The 19,489-nt window shown below is 30.4% G+C and overlaps 1 protein-coding gene across 1 annotated transcript in view; it reads right to left on the reverse strand.

Moving 5' to 3' along the window:
• LOC142222136 (uncharacterized) overlaps positions 1-19,489 on the reverse strand; it is a 350,911-nt gene that overhangs the window by 112,714 nt on the left and 218,708 nt on the right. Inside the window, exon 6 of the mRNA XM_075292103.1 lies at positions 6,175-6,267. Coding sequence (XP_075148218.1) covers positions 6,175-6,267 — 93 coding nt within the window. The remainder of the gene's footprint in view (positions 1-6,174; positions 6,268-19,489) is intronic.

Consider the following 19,489-nt stretch of genomic DNA (forward strand, 5'->3'; position numbering starts at 1 on the left):
ACCGATTTTTTCCAAAAACAATGGGGTTCAATTTTGACCCAAAACACAAATGTGTGCCAAATTTGAAGTCGATTGGATCACAAAAATGTGTGCACAGATAGACGGCTAGATCGATTCAGAGGCCGTCCCTGAGCATTATTGCCAAAGACACAATGTGCCTATCTCGTCTCCTTTTGGGTGTTGCAACCATATGCACTAACTTATAATAGCCTGTTCCACAGTGTGGAGCTGGTTTTAATAGGACACAAATCTTGGATATATACTGATGGAATGGTAATATTACCATGAATCCATTCTATGGATTTAAAAATGAATCTGCTCATGATACTTAATCTGGTGAAAGTGGATACGATATCCTAAATTTGTTTGCAATTATTTTCAAAAGCCGTCATATTCTGCTTTTTTTTTCTCAAATACTGTTGTCCATTGCGATTTTTCTTCAACCCACTTTAATGTAGAACTTTATTTAACATCGACCAGAAGTTCACATCGCTTTCCCGTATCACATGGAAATGATAATAAAATATAATACTCGCATGCTTGGTTGGCTACTGCCAGAGTTCACATAAACTTTGTCTTGCACTTTTCATTCATTTCGTTTTTGTTGCTGTTTCTTGTTGTGGAAAAGAATCGAGTGTCAAATGTAGTAAAAATAAACTTAATTCTTCCGGTGTCTCCCGTTTACTTTTTATGCTGAGTTTACGTTTTTCGTTGTTTTGGGTACGAAGGGGATTATATTTTCTATATTGGGGTTCCTTTACACGTATTTTTTTTTTACTTCAAACATATAAGAGTGCATATTTAATGTAACTTTATTTACATTTCGGTTAAATATATGGAATTAAATCATATTTTTGTTATACATTCAATTATTCACAAATTTTCACCATATTTATTAGTCCCAGTTGGAGAACAAACAAAATGTTTGAGTTTGATTGTCAAAGAAACCCGATCACTAGAACGTGTCAACCAAGAACGGCTTAAAAAGAAGGTGCTTCGCTTCCTTTCTACCAAACTCTACGGATCACAATCACAATTGCTACTCGAGCTAAACATAATCTACCTAAAACTTTGCCAAAAAAACTACCGGACAAACAAACTTATTTTGCAAAAATTTATTTCTATAGAAAATTTTATAAGAATTTTCTTTTTATAGAAAATTTGGTCAAACATTTATTTCTATAGAAAATTTTGTCAAAATTTTATTTCTATAAAAAATTTTGTTAAAATTTTATTTCTATAGAAAATTTTGTTAAAATTTTATTTCTATAGAAAATTTTGTTAAATTTTTAATTCTATAGAATTTTTTGTTAAAATTTTATTTCTATAGAAAATTTTGTTAAAATTTTAATTCTATAGAAAATTTTGTCAAAATTGTATTTCTATAGAAAATGTTGCCAAAATGTTATTTCTATAGAAATTTTTGTCAAAATTTTATTTCTATGGAAAATTTTATTAAAATTTTATTTCTATAGAAAATTTGGTCAAAATTTTATTTCTATAGAAAATTTGGTCAAAATTTTATTTCTATAGAGAATTTTGTGAAAATTTTATTTCTATAGAAAATTTTGTCAAAATTTTATTTCTATAGAAAATTTTGTTAAAAGTTTATTTCTATAGAAAATTTTGTCAAAATTGTATTTCTATAGAAATTGTTGTCAAAATTTTATTTCTATTGAAAATTTTGTCAAAATTTTAAAAATTTTGTGCAAATTGTATTTTATTTTTTCAAATTTTATTTATATAGAAATGTTTTTATCTTTAGAAGCTTTTGTAAAAAATTTTATTTCTATAGAAAATTTTGTCAACATTTTTATTTCTATAGAAAATTTTGCCAAATTTTTATTTTTATAAACAATTTTTTCAAAATGTTATTTCTATAGAACATTTTGTCAAAATGTTATTTATATTTTGTTTATTTATAAAATTTTGTCAAAATTTTGTTTCTATAGAAAATTTTGTGAAAGTTTTATTTCTATAGAAAATTTTGTCAAAATTTTATATCTATAAAAAAATTTCGTCAAAATTTTATTTATATAGAAATTTTTTTTTCCAAATTTTATTTCTATAGAAATTTTTGTCCAAATTTTATTTCTATAGAAAATTTTGTCAAAATTTTATTTCTATAAAAAAATTTTGTCATATTTTATTTCTATAGAAAATTTTTTATTTCTATTGAAAAATATGTCAAAATTTTATTTCTATAGAAAACTTTGTTAAAATTTTATTTCTATAGAAAATTTTGCAAAAATTTTATTACTATAGAAAATTTTGTCAACATTTTATTTCCATAGAAAATGTTGTCAACATTTTATTTCTATAGAAAATTTTATCAACATTTTATTTCTATAGAAAATTTTGTCAAAATTTTATTTCTATAGAAAATTTTGTCAAAATTTTATTATTTATATTGAAAATATTTTTAAAATTTTATTTCTACAGAAAATTTTGTAAAAATTTTATTTCTTGAGAAAATGTTGTCCAAATTTTATTTCTATAGAAAATTTGGTCAAAATTTTATTTCTATAGAAAATTTGGTCAAAATTTTATTTCTATAGAAAATTTTATCAAAATTTTATTTCTATAGAAAATTTTGTTAAAAGTTTATTTCTATAGAAAATTTTGTTAAAATTTTAATTTAATAGAAAATTTTGCCAAAATTTTATTTCTTAGAAATTGTTGTCAAAATTTTATTTCTATAGAAAAATTTGTCCAAATTGTATTTCATTTTTTCAAATTTTATTTATATAGAAAATTTTTTATCTTTAGAAGCTTTTGTCAAAATTTTATTTCTATAGAAAATTTTGTCAACATTTTTATTTCTATAGAAAATTTTGCCATATTTTTATAAAAAATTTTTTCAAAACGTTATTTCTATAGAAAATTTTGTCAAAATGTTATTTCCATAGAAATTTTGTTTATTTATAAAATTTTGTCAAAATTTTGTTTCTATAGAAAATTTTGTGAAAGTTTTATTTTTATAGAAAATTTTGTCAAAATTTTATATCTATATAAAAATTTCGTCAAAATTTTATTTCTATAGATTTTTTTTTTTCAAATTTTATTTCTATAGAAATTTTTTCCCAAATTTTACTTCTATAGAAAATGTTGTCAAAATTTTATTTCTATAAAAAATTTTGTCAAAATTTTATTTCTATAGAAAATTTTTTATTTCTATTGAAAAATATGTCAAAATTTTATTTTAAAACTTTGTTAAAATTTTATTTCTATAGAAAATGTTGTAAAAATGTTATTACTATAGAACATTTTTTCAACATTATGTTTCTATAGAAAATTTTGTCAAAATTTTATTTCTATAGAAAATTTTGTCAAAATTTTTTTTCTATAGAAAATTTTTTATTTCTATTGAAAATATTTTTAAAATTTTATTTCTACAGAAAATTTTGTAAAAATTTTATTTCTTGAGAAAATTTTGTTCAAATTTTATTTCTATAGAAAATTTTGTGAACATTTTATTTCTATAGAAAATTTTGTCAAAATTTTATGTCTATAGAAAATGTTTTATTTCTATTGAAAATATGTCAAAATTTTATTTCGATAGAAAATTTTGTCAAATTTTTATTTCTATAGAAAATTTTTATCCATAGAAACTTGTCGAAATTTTATGTCTATAGAAAGTGTTGTCAATATTTTTTTTTCTATAGAAAATTTTGTCAAAATATTATTTACATAGAACATTTTGTTATAATGTTATTTCTGTAGAAACTTTTGTTAAAATATTATTTCTTTAGAAGAGAAAAATGTTACGTTTTATCATGTTCCAAAGATTTTGTCTTTACACTAACGATTTTGGTATTGATTCCGAGCCAAAGAAGCGGAGAGTAGAAGGAAGGATACTTTTAAGACACAATTCTCTGTTAAATGTGAGTTTTGCGTACTTCTCCTTAGGAAACAAATTTTAATTTATTAGTCTTTTCAACTTTATTCTTCATGTGCTATCAAAGTCCTTTCAAAATGTGTTTAAGACAGCATAAACTTTCACATTCAAGTGGAAATTATGCTTATGTTTGAAGTGAAAAACGGCTTTAAAATAAACATTTGGAAAACATATCCTAATTTTGAATACTTTTTTTCTTTGTAGTCAATATGCAAAAAGACAAAAAATTTAAAGACAATTTCATTTATTTTTAAGAAATTTTCAAAATTATTAAATCCAAGTTGACTTTAGTCAAACGAAATTTTCTTTCATACTATTACTATACTCACTTTATATTGCATACACATGGTCGTGGGTTCGATTCTTGCTTCGACCGAACACCAAAAATTTTTTTAGCGGTGGATTATCCCACCTCAGTAATGCTGGTGACATTTCTGAGGGTTTCAAAGCTTCTCTAAGTGGTTTCACTGCAATGTGGAACGCCGTTCGGACGCGGCTATAAAAAGGAGGTCCCTTGGCATGGTCCCTTAACATGGAATCGGGCAGCACTCAGTGATAAGAGAGAAGTTCACCATTGTGGTATCACAATGGACTGAATAGTCTATGTTAAGTGAGCCTGATACATCGGACTGCCACATAACCTAACCTAACCTAAGATACTCATTATTCGAATCACTTAACAATAAGGACAACACGACTTCAATGAAAAGTTTATCGACTTCCCTATTTCGTCACAAAATCAACACCAAAAAACAGTGTAACAAAAAATACTGAAAAAACGAATAATTTAAACTTTGCTTCCTAGAATCAAGTATGCACATACATTTAAAAGAGAATTGGGTCTTTCATCTGTCCTTACATCAATTCACCACTTGGTTGGCTCGGAATCAATACCAAAATCATTCACCTTTTTTACTGTTTAATTCAAATTCTTATAGAATGCTTAGAATTTTTTTAACGAATGCAGTCAGGAAAAGAAAGAATTCACCCAAAAATGGTGCTTTTAGGTCCAAATTACTTCTATCCAGCAAAGAAACAATCATGGAAATCGGTTAATAATTGCGAATTTGGTAGCTAAATTTCATATATACGAGGCGACCCACTTTTTGCGCCTATAGGCTAGCCCGACGACCTACTAGGTACCTGCAAACTTATGGTACGGTCACACTGGGCAAATATTTGATAGAAATAAAAAATTAGTAAACATTTTTACCTCATATTGGTTATATAAAATTACGATAGGCTTGTTTTTCAAAAACGCTATACAAATATTTCGTAAATGCTTTTGGAAAAAAGTGTGACACTCAGTTTGGGCAAATATTTGTGTAGTGTGAATATACCCTTAGAAGAAAACAATTCAGCTCTTACAGCAAAAAAAAATTTATAAAATTACAAAATTTTTTCCAAAAAATAATACAGCGCAAATGTCAATGATTAGTGTACAAAATTTAATGAAAATCATTTAAAGCTACGATTCCGAACATTCATTTAGTTAAGATTTCTTTATTTTAAAGAAATTTGTTGTTAATATTTTGTAAATTGCATGTCCTAAAATTTAGTTTGTATAATATACAGCAGTAAAGTAAAAACTTGTCCATTGTTGTTCTTTGGTTTGTGGTTTCTGCTATTAATAAAATTATAAAACCAGCAATGCAATAATTAGTCAATGTCATGTATTTTAAAACCGGAAATTGAATTCACCTAATTTCAATTTTGCCTTCTGAAAGTATTTTCATCGATGAATCTCTATGACCAGAATATGGAAACTACTTTTAATTCTCATGACAGTTTTGTTAGTCTTTGTTATAAAAATTATATGCAATTAAAAAGTTTGTGAAATATTTGCATTTTGGTTTTTATGTCACTTTGTTTCACTTTGCTCCTTTCAGTGGCATTTGACCTTCTCTGACCATTCCGACTGATTGTCAGTTCGAGAGTTGCCATCAGTAGGGTCTATGCTGCTTTAACAATAATAACACTTCACCCACATATCAGAATTTTGAAAAGTTTGTCGAGATTTTCATTTGTGTATGTGGGTGTATATACACATTTCTTCACTTATGGTCATGCCATCGGATGATGGTATATTAGGGTGTACGTAGAAAATATATAATATTTTTAAATTAAGTAAATTTATTTCAATTGGATTGAAGTCCGAGGTTATCTCGATTTGTTCTATAAAGGCTCATGCCAATGTCGTTTGAATTTTTCTTCTACCCACGCCTCACTTGTTTCCATTCATTTTCTCTGAGCCATTCTTGTTTTTTTTCACTTACCTGTCCAAATGAAATGCAGCAATCTCAGCATTGTGTCTCTCATAGTCGGTAAAGTAAAAATGATTGGGCAAAGTTTGTTGGTCCCTGGGGAATCTGGAAAAATATAAGAGAAAAACAAGAGCAATCATAAAAAAAGTGTAACATAAACAACCGGAAGCAGTAGCAGCAGTGCAATGAATGTGGTTGAAAAAAAATTGAAGCTTTAAATTAAATAACCATGAACAAAATTGGATTAAAAAAAAAAAAAAACTTTTTAACTGGTTTCACCCAAAACCTTCAGGCTATACAGGGAAATTACACATTGAACAGTGAAGAGGACAATATCCCTAATGAAAGAAACTTTCCTATGGTAAATAATTGAAAAAATCAAATTCAGCAAATGTTTTACACCAAAGCAGGAAATGTACTTAAAAAATTGTATTAGGTGATTAGTGAAGGATAGTGGGAAGTCCATGCAAGCCACAGTTTGTAGAATTCTACCAAAAATGGTCGATTGTTTACAGCTTGGCAGAAATCTTGATGATTTGGTAGATTTTGCAAAATATTCCTCTCCAACTAAGCGATATTTCATAATTTTTCTATAGAAATAAAAACTTGACAAAAATTTCTATAGAAATACAATTTTAATAAAATTTTCTATGGAAAAAAAAAATTTGACAAAATTTTCTATAGAAATAAAATTTTGACAAAATTTTCTATAAAAATAAAATTTTGACTTAATTTTCTATAGAAATAAAATTTTGAGAAAATTTTCTATAGAAATAAAATGTTGACAAAATTTTCTATAGAAATAGAATTTTGAGAAAATCTTCTATAGAAATAAAATTTTGACATCATTTTATATAGAAATCAAATTTTGACGAAATTTTCTATAGAAATACAATTTTGACAAAATTTTCTATAGAAATAAAATTTTGACAAAATTTTCTATTGAAATAAAATTTTGACAAAATTTTCTATAGAAATACAATTTTGACTAATTTTCATATAGAAAAAAATTTTGACAAAATTTTCTGTAAAAACAAATTTTTGACAAAATTTTCTATAGAAATAAAATTTTGACAAAATTTTCTATAGAAGTTGTAGCGAGATAATTCTCAAATATCGTTGTTTTGTGGGCGCCAGCCGTTGTTTCCTATTTGCCTTCCAAAATGAAAACACAGCAGAATTTTCGTTTATTAAATTCAAAATTACAGGAATCCTTTATTGGCGAAAATAACTTAGGCTGTTTTGAAAATTAAAAGAGAATGAACAAACTGATGTGAAGTGCTCCTTTTATACCTTTGAGAAAAGAGCTTTCGATCAGTAACATGAACATTGAACAACTACACACAAGCAAAAGCTTTCACATCTGATTTGTTCATTCTATGTGTTGTCAACATAAGAAAAGTTAAATGCAAGAAAGGATAATGTTTAAGATGCGTTACGTTACGTTAAAAGATTCAAATTCAAAAGATACTTTTAGTTAAAAGATTAAAAGATACTTTAAGGTAAATGTGCAATTACAAAATGTAGAAATAGATACTATTGAAAGATATGCAAAATATATCTGCTACAGACTCCCCCTTTGACGTGCGGGACCTCTCCCGAGCAGTACGTCAACAAAATGCGTCAGTGAGTCTTCTTAGGCCTTCCTCTTTTCCTCATGGGTATGACGGGTGCTGGTGCATCAGATGAATTACTACCTCGGTAAGATGTCAAAGCGGAAGTATGATATGTACCTAAAGGTGTATTAGGATTCTCAAGTGAAGCCACTTCATACATACATGAACCTATTTTCCGTGTAATCACATATGGGCCATCACGCTTGGGACAAAATTTAGATGTGACACCTTTAGATGCGTTGCTAAGAACATGCGTTGTAACCAATACTTGCGATCCTATATTAAAAGTTTGAGAACGTCGATTCTGGTCCACATAGGTTTTATTTCTATCCTGAGCTTTAACTTCAGCTTCTTTAGCATCTCTCAGAACATTTACTAACGTACGTAGATAAGTTGAGATCTCTGGAACGAAGTTTTCGGACTCGATAATTGCTCTCACATCGTGTTTAACATCGTCTAAAGTTCGCATCTCTCTTCCAAATGATAGGAATGATGCGCTATATCCTGTGCTTTGGCATTTTGACGAATTCATGGCGAATCGAATTGCGGGTAAACAGGTGTGCCAGGTGTCGTGACGTTCTTGGACGATTATTGCCAACTGACATTTTAGATCCCTATTCTTTCGCTCTACAGGATTAGCTTCCGGATGGTAGACAGGAGTGAAAATCTGTTGTATGCCTAGACAATACGTGACTTTCTGCATCACTGCAGACACGAATTGCACACCGTTATCAGATTTTATACGACGGGGCATGCCGTAACGGAGAAATATTTCCTCAATCAGTATTTTCGCGCAGGCTTCGGCCGTAGCATCAACAAGTTTAAATAGTTCTACCCACCGACTTGCTACATCTTCGGCAATAAATATCCATTTGTAACCTCCATCAGTTTGTGGCAATGGTCCAAACAAATCGATAGCCACAACTTCGAAACGTTGATTACTGCTTGTTGTTTGGAGCAATCCTGCCGGTTTCAGATTAGTTGCTTTATACCGCTGGCAATCGATGCAATTCTTTACATGTTTAGCAATATCACTACGCATCCTGGGCCAGAAATATCTGCTAGCTATACGCGCTATTGTCTTCTCAGTTCCATAATGCCCAGCGGTGCTGTCATCATGATAAGCTTTTAGTATATCAGACCGTTCATGGACTGGTATAACGAGTTGAGCATCATCAGTATCATCGTCAGCATAACAGTAGAGTATTCCATTATTAAGGATATAATTCCTATTTATCCACCTAAAGGAATTTTCATCTTGATTTTCAATGGAGGTGATTATGTTTTTCAAGTAATCATCCTTTAACTGCTCCTCGCGAATCTGTGATGTACTGCTGTTCGGAATATCGATGAAAAACGAGCAGATACAATTGTCCGGATTATCGTGTTTCTCCTCCGGGCATGGTGGCCTGGAAAGCATATCTGCTGTAGCGTTGTTTTTCCCCGGTAGATATTCTACAACAAAATCATAGTGCTGGATTTGTAATCCCCATCGCGCAAGTCTACCAGTTGGTGACTTAATGTTTAGTAACCATTTTAGTGGCTGGTGATCTGTTAATAGCTTCACTGACCCACCTTCAATGTAGCCACGGAATTTGTTACATGCCCATACTATGGCCAGAGCTTCCCTTTCGGTTGTGGAGTAGTTGCGTTCAGATTTACTTAATAGACGACTACTATATTCGATTGGAAGTTGTTCCGGTCCCTCCCCCTGGAGTAAAACTGCCCCAAGAGCATAAGCACTTGCGTCAGCTTGAATTGCAAAAGCGACCCCGTCCACTGCCTGCTTCAATATGGGTGGGGTTGTTAGAGCCCGCTTCAGTTCCTCAAATGCATCTTGTTCCAACTTTCCCCATTTCCAAGCAGCAGATTTCTTTGTTAAATTTGTTAGTGGCCTAGCAATTTCTGCATAGTGGTTAATGAATCGGCGATACCAGGAACACGTTTGAATAAAGGATATCAACTCCTTCACATTTCTAGGTTCTTTCCGTTCCACTATTGCCTGAACCTTTGACGGGTCAACAGCTACGCCCTCTGGTTTTAGGATGTGGCCAAGGAATTTCACTTGCGAACAGCAAAACTTGCATTTCTTATTATTGAGTCGTAACTGGAAAGTGATAAGACGATTCATGACTAACTCAAGATCATTCAAATGTCGTTGAAATGATTCAGAACATATGATAATGTCGTCCAAATAGGCCAAAATACATACATCAGGAATCCCTACTTTAAATCGGTTTATTAGTCTTTGGAACGTTGCGGGTGCATTTCTTAACCCAAAAGGCATTCGTTTGAAACGAAATGTACCAAATGGTGTTATAAGGCATGTTTTGTCCCTGTCTTCCACCGCAACTTCCACCTGATAATACCCACTCTGCAAATCTAGGGTTGTCATATACTTTGTACTTTTCGCTTCATGCAATAAATCATCCATTCTGGGCAACGGATATCTATCGGGCGTAGTGATAGCGTTGAGTTTTCTATAGTCAACACATACACGGACCGAACCATCTTTTTTGGGCACCATGACCACAGGCGAAGCCCAAGCTGAATCACATTCTTCTATGATATCGTTTTCTAGCATGATTTCAATTTCATTTTTAAGGTCACGGCACTTGGCAGATGATAATCGATATGGTGGTGAAAATATTGGTTGATGCTCGCCAGTATTAATTTTATGAACGGCATAAGGGGTAGGGTTACCAAAAGGCTCGAAAACGTTTATATATTTGGCTAAGAGCGAATCGATTTGTATCTTTTCTTTTTCCTTTAAATTTGTGGCATCCGACTCTTTAAGGATTTTGTGTTCAAAAAGGTTTAAAGGCATGGAAACTGCGTCTTCATTACCATCATTATCTTTTTGTGAAAATCTGGGGAAGAGGTCATTATCCTTTGCACGTTCTGGTGTTACCATGTCCTGCGGAATTGCATCTTTAAAAATTGCTTGTATTGCATGGGGCGAGTAATCAGAACCACTATGGTAATCCGGGCCATAAGTTTCGAAATCGGAGACATAGGATTTGCATGATCGCTTAGGGGTTACAAATTTTGGCTCAACATGTTGGGCTGCAACTTCAGTCGTCTTACGCTTGAGATGTGTCTCTGCCACTTTTATTGTTTCGATCAAATTCAACTCCAACGGCCATTCTTCGACGAAATCAAAAACTTGAGTAGGACATCCCTCGAAGTGCCAATTTTGTTGTCCCATATTTAAAACAATTTGTGCTTGCTCCATAAAATCCGTACCAAGCAACGTTCTATTATTTTTATCATCTGGGAAAATTAGAAAATTGATATCTAGACATCTACCTCCTATGACAATTTTACATGTTGTGGTAGAAAATTTTCGAATATCTGTGGTTCCATCCGCGAGAGTGGTACGACAATCCACAGTCTCGAACTTGCACCCTTTAAACTGCATTATACGTTTAAGGTTGGAACTAGCCACACTCGTTTTAGCACCTGTGTCGAAAAAGGCCTGGCCGGGGACACCGAAAATTTCCACATTTGCCACTGGGATATCTCGTCCCACACACATACCAAGGGAGTTAAAACTGACACTCATTGGGACGCTTTTCCGAGGTTTCTTGCTACAGTTCGGGCAATTTGAGCGCACATAACCTGGAGCATTACATCCATAGCAAGCCAATTTTGGTCTCACGAGCGCTTCTTCCACATCCGCTGTTACCTTTGAAACAGCATCCTGCTTTTTATAACAATTTTCGACCGTATGCCCCTTTTTACGGCAGAAAGTGCATCGTTTTGTAATGACTTGGGGACCACCGTTGCTAGCCTGGGTGTTCACCTCGTTACGTTCACTCAAAACTTGTTCCGCTTCTCTTGCATCGGCCAAGAGCTCTTCAAATGTTTTGACTTTGTGACGGTATACACGCTCCCTGATTTGAGAATGTAACATCCCAAACACCATATCAATTTGATCGGCTTCCTGTGGTGGCTTTGGCAATTGAGCAAAAAGTGTCCTCTTTTTACGAATAAAGCTGTCAGTCGGTTCGTTTTTCTGTTGCTTTGCTTCATTTATTTCGGCGTAGATGCGCCAGGCTGGTTTTGGTGGTGCAAAAGCATCTCGCAACATTCTAATTACATCAGCAAAAGTTTTTGCATTCGATTTAACTCCACTCCACCATTCGGCAGCATCCCCTTCTAAAAGCATTGGCATTCCATTTACCGCATTTGCATCAGCTATATTCTCCACACTTTTATATGTCGATATCGCGGAAATAAATTCCTCCACTTTCACTGAATTACGTTCCCCATTGTATCTGGAAGAGCAGCCACTGAACGATCCACACCGTTCACTAGATTTATTCGCAGCGCTTAGCAACTTCTCAAATTGTTCAGTCGTTAGAGATAGCATGGTTTTTGCTGCAATCCTTTTACTTCTACGTAATTCTTCAACTTCAATCTCTTGATTCTCGTCACTTTCTACAGGATCAGCCACGTTAACGCCGGAGTGCTACTAACGTGCAGAAAGAAAAAAAAATCCAAGGATTCTCCAAACAAAACTAGTGAAATTTAATTCACAACAAAAAAAAAATGTTGCATAAATTAATGTGCTCGACTATCCGGGTGTTATTCGGGCCACTAAGTTGGGCGTCAATTTGTAGCGAGATAATTCTCAAATATCGTTGTTTTGTGGGCGCCAGCCGTTGTTTCCTATTTGCCTTCCAAAATGAAAACACAGCAGAATTTTCGTTTATTAAATTCAAAATTACAGGAATCCTTTATTGGCGAAAATAACTTAGGCTGTTTTGAAAATTAAAAGAGAATGAACAAACTGATGTGAAGTGCTCCTTTTATACCTTTGAGAAAAGAGCTTTCGATCAGTAACATGAACATTGAACAACTACACACAAGCAAAAGCTTTCACATCTGATTTGTTCATTCTATGTGTTGTCAACATAAGAAAAGTTAAATGCAAGAAAGGATAATGTTTAAGATGCGTTACGTTACGTTAAAAGATTCAAATTCAAAAGATACTTTTAGTTAAAAGATTAAAAGATACTTTAAGGTAAATGTGCAATTACAAAATGTAGAAATAGATACTATTGAAAGATATGCAAAATATATCTGCTACAAAGTAAAATTTTGTCAAAATTATCCGACCTCAGTAATGCTGGTGACATTTCTGAGGGTTTCAAAGCTTCTCTAAGTGGTTTCACTGGAATGTGGAACGCCGTTCGGACTCGGCTATAAAAAGGAGGTCCCTTGTCATTGAGCTTAACATGGAATCGGGCAGCGCTCAGTGATAGGAGAGAAGTTCACCACTGTGGTATCACAATGGACTGAATTGTCTATGTTAAGTGAGCCTGATACATCGGGCTGCCACATAACCTAACCTAACCTAAGATACTCATTTTTCGAATCACTTAACAATAAAGACAAGATGACTTCAATGAAAAGTTTATCGACTTCCCTATTTCGTCTCATAATCAACACCAAAAAACAGTGTAACAAAAAATTCGGATAAAAATAAAAATTGAAATCGGGAAAAAATGTTTTTTAGATTTTAAATGTCTTTATCCAAATGAACTTCCAAGGCACAATTTCTAAAGCAATGATCCAAATGGAGTATTTTAAAGGACAAAATTTTCTACTGAAATAGAATTTGCATAAAATTTTCAATAGAAATAAAATTTTAAAAAAATTTTCAAAAAAAATAAAATTTTGAGAAAATTTTTTAAAAAAATAAAATTTTAAGAAAAATTTCAATAGACATACAATTTTGACTAAATTTTCTATAGAAAAAATTTTGACAAAGTTTTCTGTAAACATAAATTTTTGATAAAATTTTCTATAGAAATAAAATATTGACAAAATTTTCTATAGAAATAAAATTTTGACAAATCGTTCTATAGAAATAAAATTTTGACAAGATTTTCTATAGAAATAAAGTTTTGACAAAGTGTTCTATAAAAATAAAATTTTGACAAATTCTTCTATAGAAATAAAATGTTGACAAAATTTTTTATAGAAATAAAATTTTGGCCAAATGACAAAATTTTCTATAGAAATAAAATTTTGACAAAATTTTCTATAGAGATAAAATTTTGACAAAATTTTCTATAGAAATAAAATTTTAACAAAATTTTCGATAGAAATAAAATTTTGACAAAATTTTCTATAGAAATAAAATTTTGGCCAAATTTTCGATAGAAATAAAATTTTGACAAAATTTTCTCTAGAAATAAAATTTTGATAAAATTTTCTCTAGAAATAAAATGTTGAAAAAATTTTCTATGGAAATAAAATTTTGACATATATTCTATAGAAATGGAATTTGCACAAAATTTTCTATAGAGATACAATTTTGACAAAATTTTCTATAGAAATAAAATTTTGACAAAATTTTCTATAGAAATAAAATTTTGACAAAATTTTTTATAGAAATAAAATTTTGACGAAATTTTCTATAGAAATAAAATGTTGACAACATTTTCTATAGAAATAAAATGTTGACAACATTTTCTATAGAAATAAAATGTTGACAAAATTTTCTATAGAAATAAAATGTTGACAAAATTTTCTATAGAAATAAAATTTTGACAAAATTTTCTATAGAAATAAAATTTTGACAAAATTTTCTATAGAAATAAAATTTTGAGAAAATTTTCTATAGAATTAAAATTTTGACAAAATTTTCTATAGAAATAAAATTTTTGACAAATTTTTCTATAGAAATAAAATTTTGACAAAATTTTCTATAGAAATAAAATTTTGACAAAATTTTCTATGGAAATAAAATTATGACAAAATTTTCTATAGAAATACAATTTTGACAAAATTTTCTATGGAAATAAAATTATGACAAAATTTTCTATAGAAATAAAATTTTAACGAAAAAATTCAATTAACGTATGCATAAAATCATTAGAGTAGAGGGAACTTCTTCCAAACATTATAATTCCATGAACTAAAATAAAGTTCAATTCGCTTTAGTGAAATAGAGGGTTCACTTTTTTTGAGTGTACTGTATATAATTATTGAGAGGCAAGTTCGGCGATCATTTTATTTAATTTTCGGGGCCGGTCAATTCGCCGTCTAAATCGTACAATTTAAAATAGCCTTTAGACTATTTTTTGTGGACTTGTGTCAAAACTCATGTCTATTCGTGATATACCGGCCAAAATGATTAAAAACCTATGCCAAAATTGGACTAGGCGGATGGGTCATTTGAGGCACAGTAGAGGTCAACATTTTCATGAAATAATCTTTAATTATTCAATTATAAAGACTGTACTATATATTCAAATAGGGATTTCATGCATTTTTTCTGAATTTTATATATATTTTGTTTTTAATTTCCTGTAGATCTTAGAAATCACCTTTTATAATTTTCGTCAACTCTTGCTTTAAGCACAATAAAAATAAAGAGATATGAAAAGCATCTTCTTACGAATCTTTTTAGCAGTGTATGATTTATTTTCAGTAGACTCGAAAAATGTGTGTTGAGAATGTATAGAAATCTTTGTATACAAATATATACGACCCTCTTCAATTATCGATTACTTCCAGTCAGGTCTATTTTTCCAAAAGAAGAAAAATCCCACTCTGTATAAAATTTATTTTCAATGAATTGTACAGAATTTAAAATTATTTAATCATGGACACTTTTAAAGGCCTCACTTACTATGTAGCAAAAGAAAAAATCATAACCACTATTTACTCAAACTTAAAGTACTGAGTGTTCTTTTTTTCGTTTAAATATTTTTCTTCTTCATATTCTTTGTTATTCCTTGCGAAACAATAATACATTTTTTCCATTGTATAATTACGAGATAATTTATTTTATTATTGCTTATTTTCTTGATTATGCTACTGTCACATCCGCTACTCTTATAGCCCCTCGTCTGCATTTAAATTGTCATTTCGTCTTCAGCTTAAGGAAGATAAATTACATGGATTTATTGCTACAGACAAAATATTTCGTAAGGCGGAAAAGAACAAAACTGTAATCTCTGGAGAACCGTATAAGGTATGAATATCCATGTCTACGTATGTATTTCACATTTACTTTGGTTGTTTTTCACATATGTGATTTATCACATTTTCATCGTTTAATTCATATCCAAAAAACAAAAAAATTAAAATCTGAAAAAGATACCAAATAAGTTTGCAAAAGAATTTCTTCTTCACATGCAGACCGAATAAAATAAACGATGATAAGATTGTGATGGATTAATTAAAATTTAAACGGAGGGATTTTTTTATATCTGCATACATTTATGCTCATTAATATAGGTTTAAATGTTAAATACAGGAGGTGAATGTGAAAACTTTATGTGTCCTACGTACATTGAATATCGTGAAAATATATTGAGCTCATATGAAAGATAATTTAAAGGGTGATACGGTCAAAATTTGGTCAAGGGAAAACGCGTGTAAATCGGTGAAATCGTTTATTTAAAAAATCAAATTAAATTTCTTTTTCAAGTTCAATTAGTATAAAATTCAGGAAAAATATTCAGTTAGGCTTTCGCTTTTCCAAATCCGAATTGCCGGGCCTCACGCTTGACACCTGCCATCAGATTTTGTACAGCCACCTTGTCCACCTTCTTCGCCGCAGAAAGCCAGTTTGCCTTGAACTGCTGCTCGTCCTTAGCAGTTTTTTTGGTCTTCTTTAGGTTCCGCTTGACAATAGCCCAGTATTTCTCAATTGGGCGAAGCTCTGGCGTGTTGGGACGGTTCTTGTCCGTGGGAACCACCTGCACGTTGTTGGCGGCGTACCACTCCATGACCTTTTTACCGTAATGGCAAGATGCCAAATCCGGCCAAAACAGTACGGAACAACCGTGTTTCTTCAGGAAAGGCAGCAGACGTTTATTCAAACACTCTTTCACGTAAATTTCTTGGTTGACAGTCCCTGAAGCTATGAAAATGCTGCTTTTCAAGCCACAGGTACAGATGGCTTGCCAAGCCATATATTTCTTTGCGAACTTTGACAGTTGTATGTGCTTGAAAATATCTGCTACCTTTCCCCTTCCTTTTGCCGTATAAAACTCCTGTCCCGGAAGCTGCTTGTAGTCGGCTTTGGCGTAGGTTTCGTCGTCCATTACAACGCAGTCAAACTTCGTCAGCATCGTCGTGTACAGCCTCCGTTTGTTTATTATCGCGATTTGGAGTCACTATCTTCTTGTAAGTCGATAGTCCGGCTCGTTTTTTGGCTCGATGCACGGTTGTAGACGATACACCCAGCTTATTTGCGGCATCTCGGAGAGAGGTTAGGATTTCGCTTGAAACTACCGGTAACTCTCTTTGTCGTCTCAGCGGCTTCCGGTTTTCAATTTCCCCCCGATCCAGACTTCCTGGCTGTCGACAAACGTTCCCCAAACACTTTAATTACATTTGTAATGGTTGATTTGGCAACCTTTAGCGATTTTGCCAGCTTTGCGTGCGAGTAGCTCGGATTTTCGCGATGCGCGACCAAAATTTTGATACGCTGCTCTTCTTGCTTGGACGGCATTTTGACAACTGAAGAGTGAATTCCAAAATCAAAATAGGAGCAACATTCTACACACACACACACCTTCAAAATGAGGGGTGTTCAGGTTTTTTTAAATGCAAAATTGAAAGAAATACGTCAAGTTTATATTGACCAAATTTTGACCGTATCACCCTTTAATTATCAATTGTTTTAAAATTACTTTTGAATATATGACATACATATTGCAACATTGCAAGCAAATGTTGCTTTTGATAATTACGCATACATAATAATGAGCAAATAATTGAATATTAATTCAAATTCTTTGAAATTTCAAAAAAATTATAAAAAACAAAACAAAGTGTTATAGTAATTCAATGCAATTTATTGAAATCATTACAAAGAGTCCCTTTGAATTAAAAATATTGCCATTATCGATATCAAAAGTCAATAAAAATTGCGTTGTGACCATGACAATTCAAAGCAATTAATATCTATTAATGTTTGAGCATCGGCATCAAATGCACATTAATCAATACAAGAATAATTGCATTAACATTTGCACTAACAACAAACTTTTCCTTCATATGAGTGAGTGAGTTTAATAAAAATAATAAATTATTGTTGGCACTTTAAATGCTGCCGCAATGGACAACATTGAAAACAATAAATTCCCTTTTTCGTGCGAGCGCGTGTTTGTGTAAATTTCATCAGAGAACAGAAGTGGTGAAAAAATGCATTTATTATAATTAAACAAAAGTTCCATTAAAATGTATTAAACTCAACTGATATGCAAATGAAACGTAATGAATAATGGGCATGAATGTAGAGCAAAAACAAAAACGAAAAAAGAGTTTGAGTAAAACCGCATAAGTTAATTTCGCAATATATAAATTTACTGAATATTTACGGCAATTTTGTTGAAAACAGAATTCGGTCTTTTGAATTAATACTCAAGTTGGGACAAACAAAAAAAAAAAAAACACCAATCAATACAAAATGTGTCATTTTTGAACGGAGAATGAAAGAACTTTTAGGGCCATAGGGATCTCAGTATTACAAATGGACCTTATAGGTCCACTTTTAAGTATATCGGTTCATAATTATTTAGGAACTCCTCAAGTATTAAATAGGCTTATAAAGCTATAAATTCTAATAAATTTTATCTACCACTCATGCCACTCGTCCAAAAAATAATCTACCAAAATTTGTAGAAAATTTTACCAAAAATCTACCAAATTAAAAAAAGAATTATTTTGAAAATTTTCATCAAAATGTTGCCAATTTCTTTTTTGTCAAATTTTGTCAAAATTTTATTTCTATAGAAAATTTTCTCAAAATTGTATTTCTATAGAAAATTTTGTGATTCTTTTTTTTTCCATAGAAAATTTTGTATTATTATTATTTTTTTTTTTTTCTATAAAAAATTTTGTCAAAATTTCCAAAATTTGTAGAAAATATTACCCCAAAATCTTATTTTGCAAGATTTTATTTCTATAGAAACTTTTCTCAAAATTTCATTTCTATAGAAATTTTCGTTAAAATTTTCTTTCTATAGAAATTTTTTCAAAGTTGTATTTCAATAGAAAACTTTAGTAAAAATTTTATTTCTATAGACAATTTTGTCCAATTTTTTTTCTATAGAAAATTTTGTCAAAATTTTATTTCTATAGAACATTTTTTCAAAATTGTATTTCAATAGAAAATTTTCTCAAAATTTCATTTCTATAGAAATTTTCGCTAAAATTTTCTTTCTATAGAATATTTCGTCAAAATTTTATTTCTGTAGAAAATTCAGTCAAAATTTTATTTCTGTAGAAAATTTAGTCAAAATTTTATTTCTATAGAAAACTTTCTGAAAATTTTATTGCTATAGAAAATTTTCTCAAAATTTTATTTCTATAGCAAATTTTGTCAACATTTTATTTGTATAGAAAAATGTTGTCAAATTTTTATTTCTATAGAAATGTTGTCAAAATTTTATTTCTATAGAAAATTTTGTCAACATTTTTTCTATTGAAAATTTTGTCAAAATTTTTGTAAAATTTTTTCTATAGAAAATTTTGTCAAAATGTTATTTCCGTAGAAAATTTTGTCAAAATTTTAATTCTATAAAAAGTTTTGTCCAAATTTTATTTCTATAGAAAATTTGACCAAAATTTTATTTCTATAGAAAGTTTTGTCAAAATTTTATTTCTATAGAAAATTTTCTCAAAATTGTATTTCTATAGAAAATTTTGTGATTCTTTTTTTCCATAGAAAATTTTGT

The sequence above is a fragment of the Haematobia irritans genome, chromosome 1, assembly GCF_050003625.1.
Source record: "Haematobia irritans isolate KBUSLIRL chromosome 1, ASM5000362v1, whole genome shotgun sequence".
NCBI classification, from domain to species: Eukaryota; Metazoa; Arthropoda; class Insecta; order Diptera; family Muscidae; genus Haematobia; species Haematobia irritans.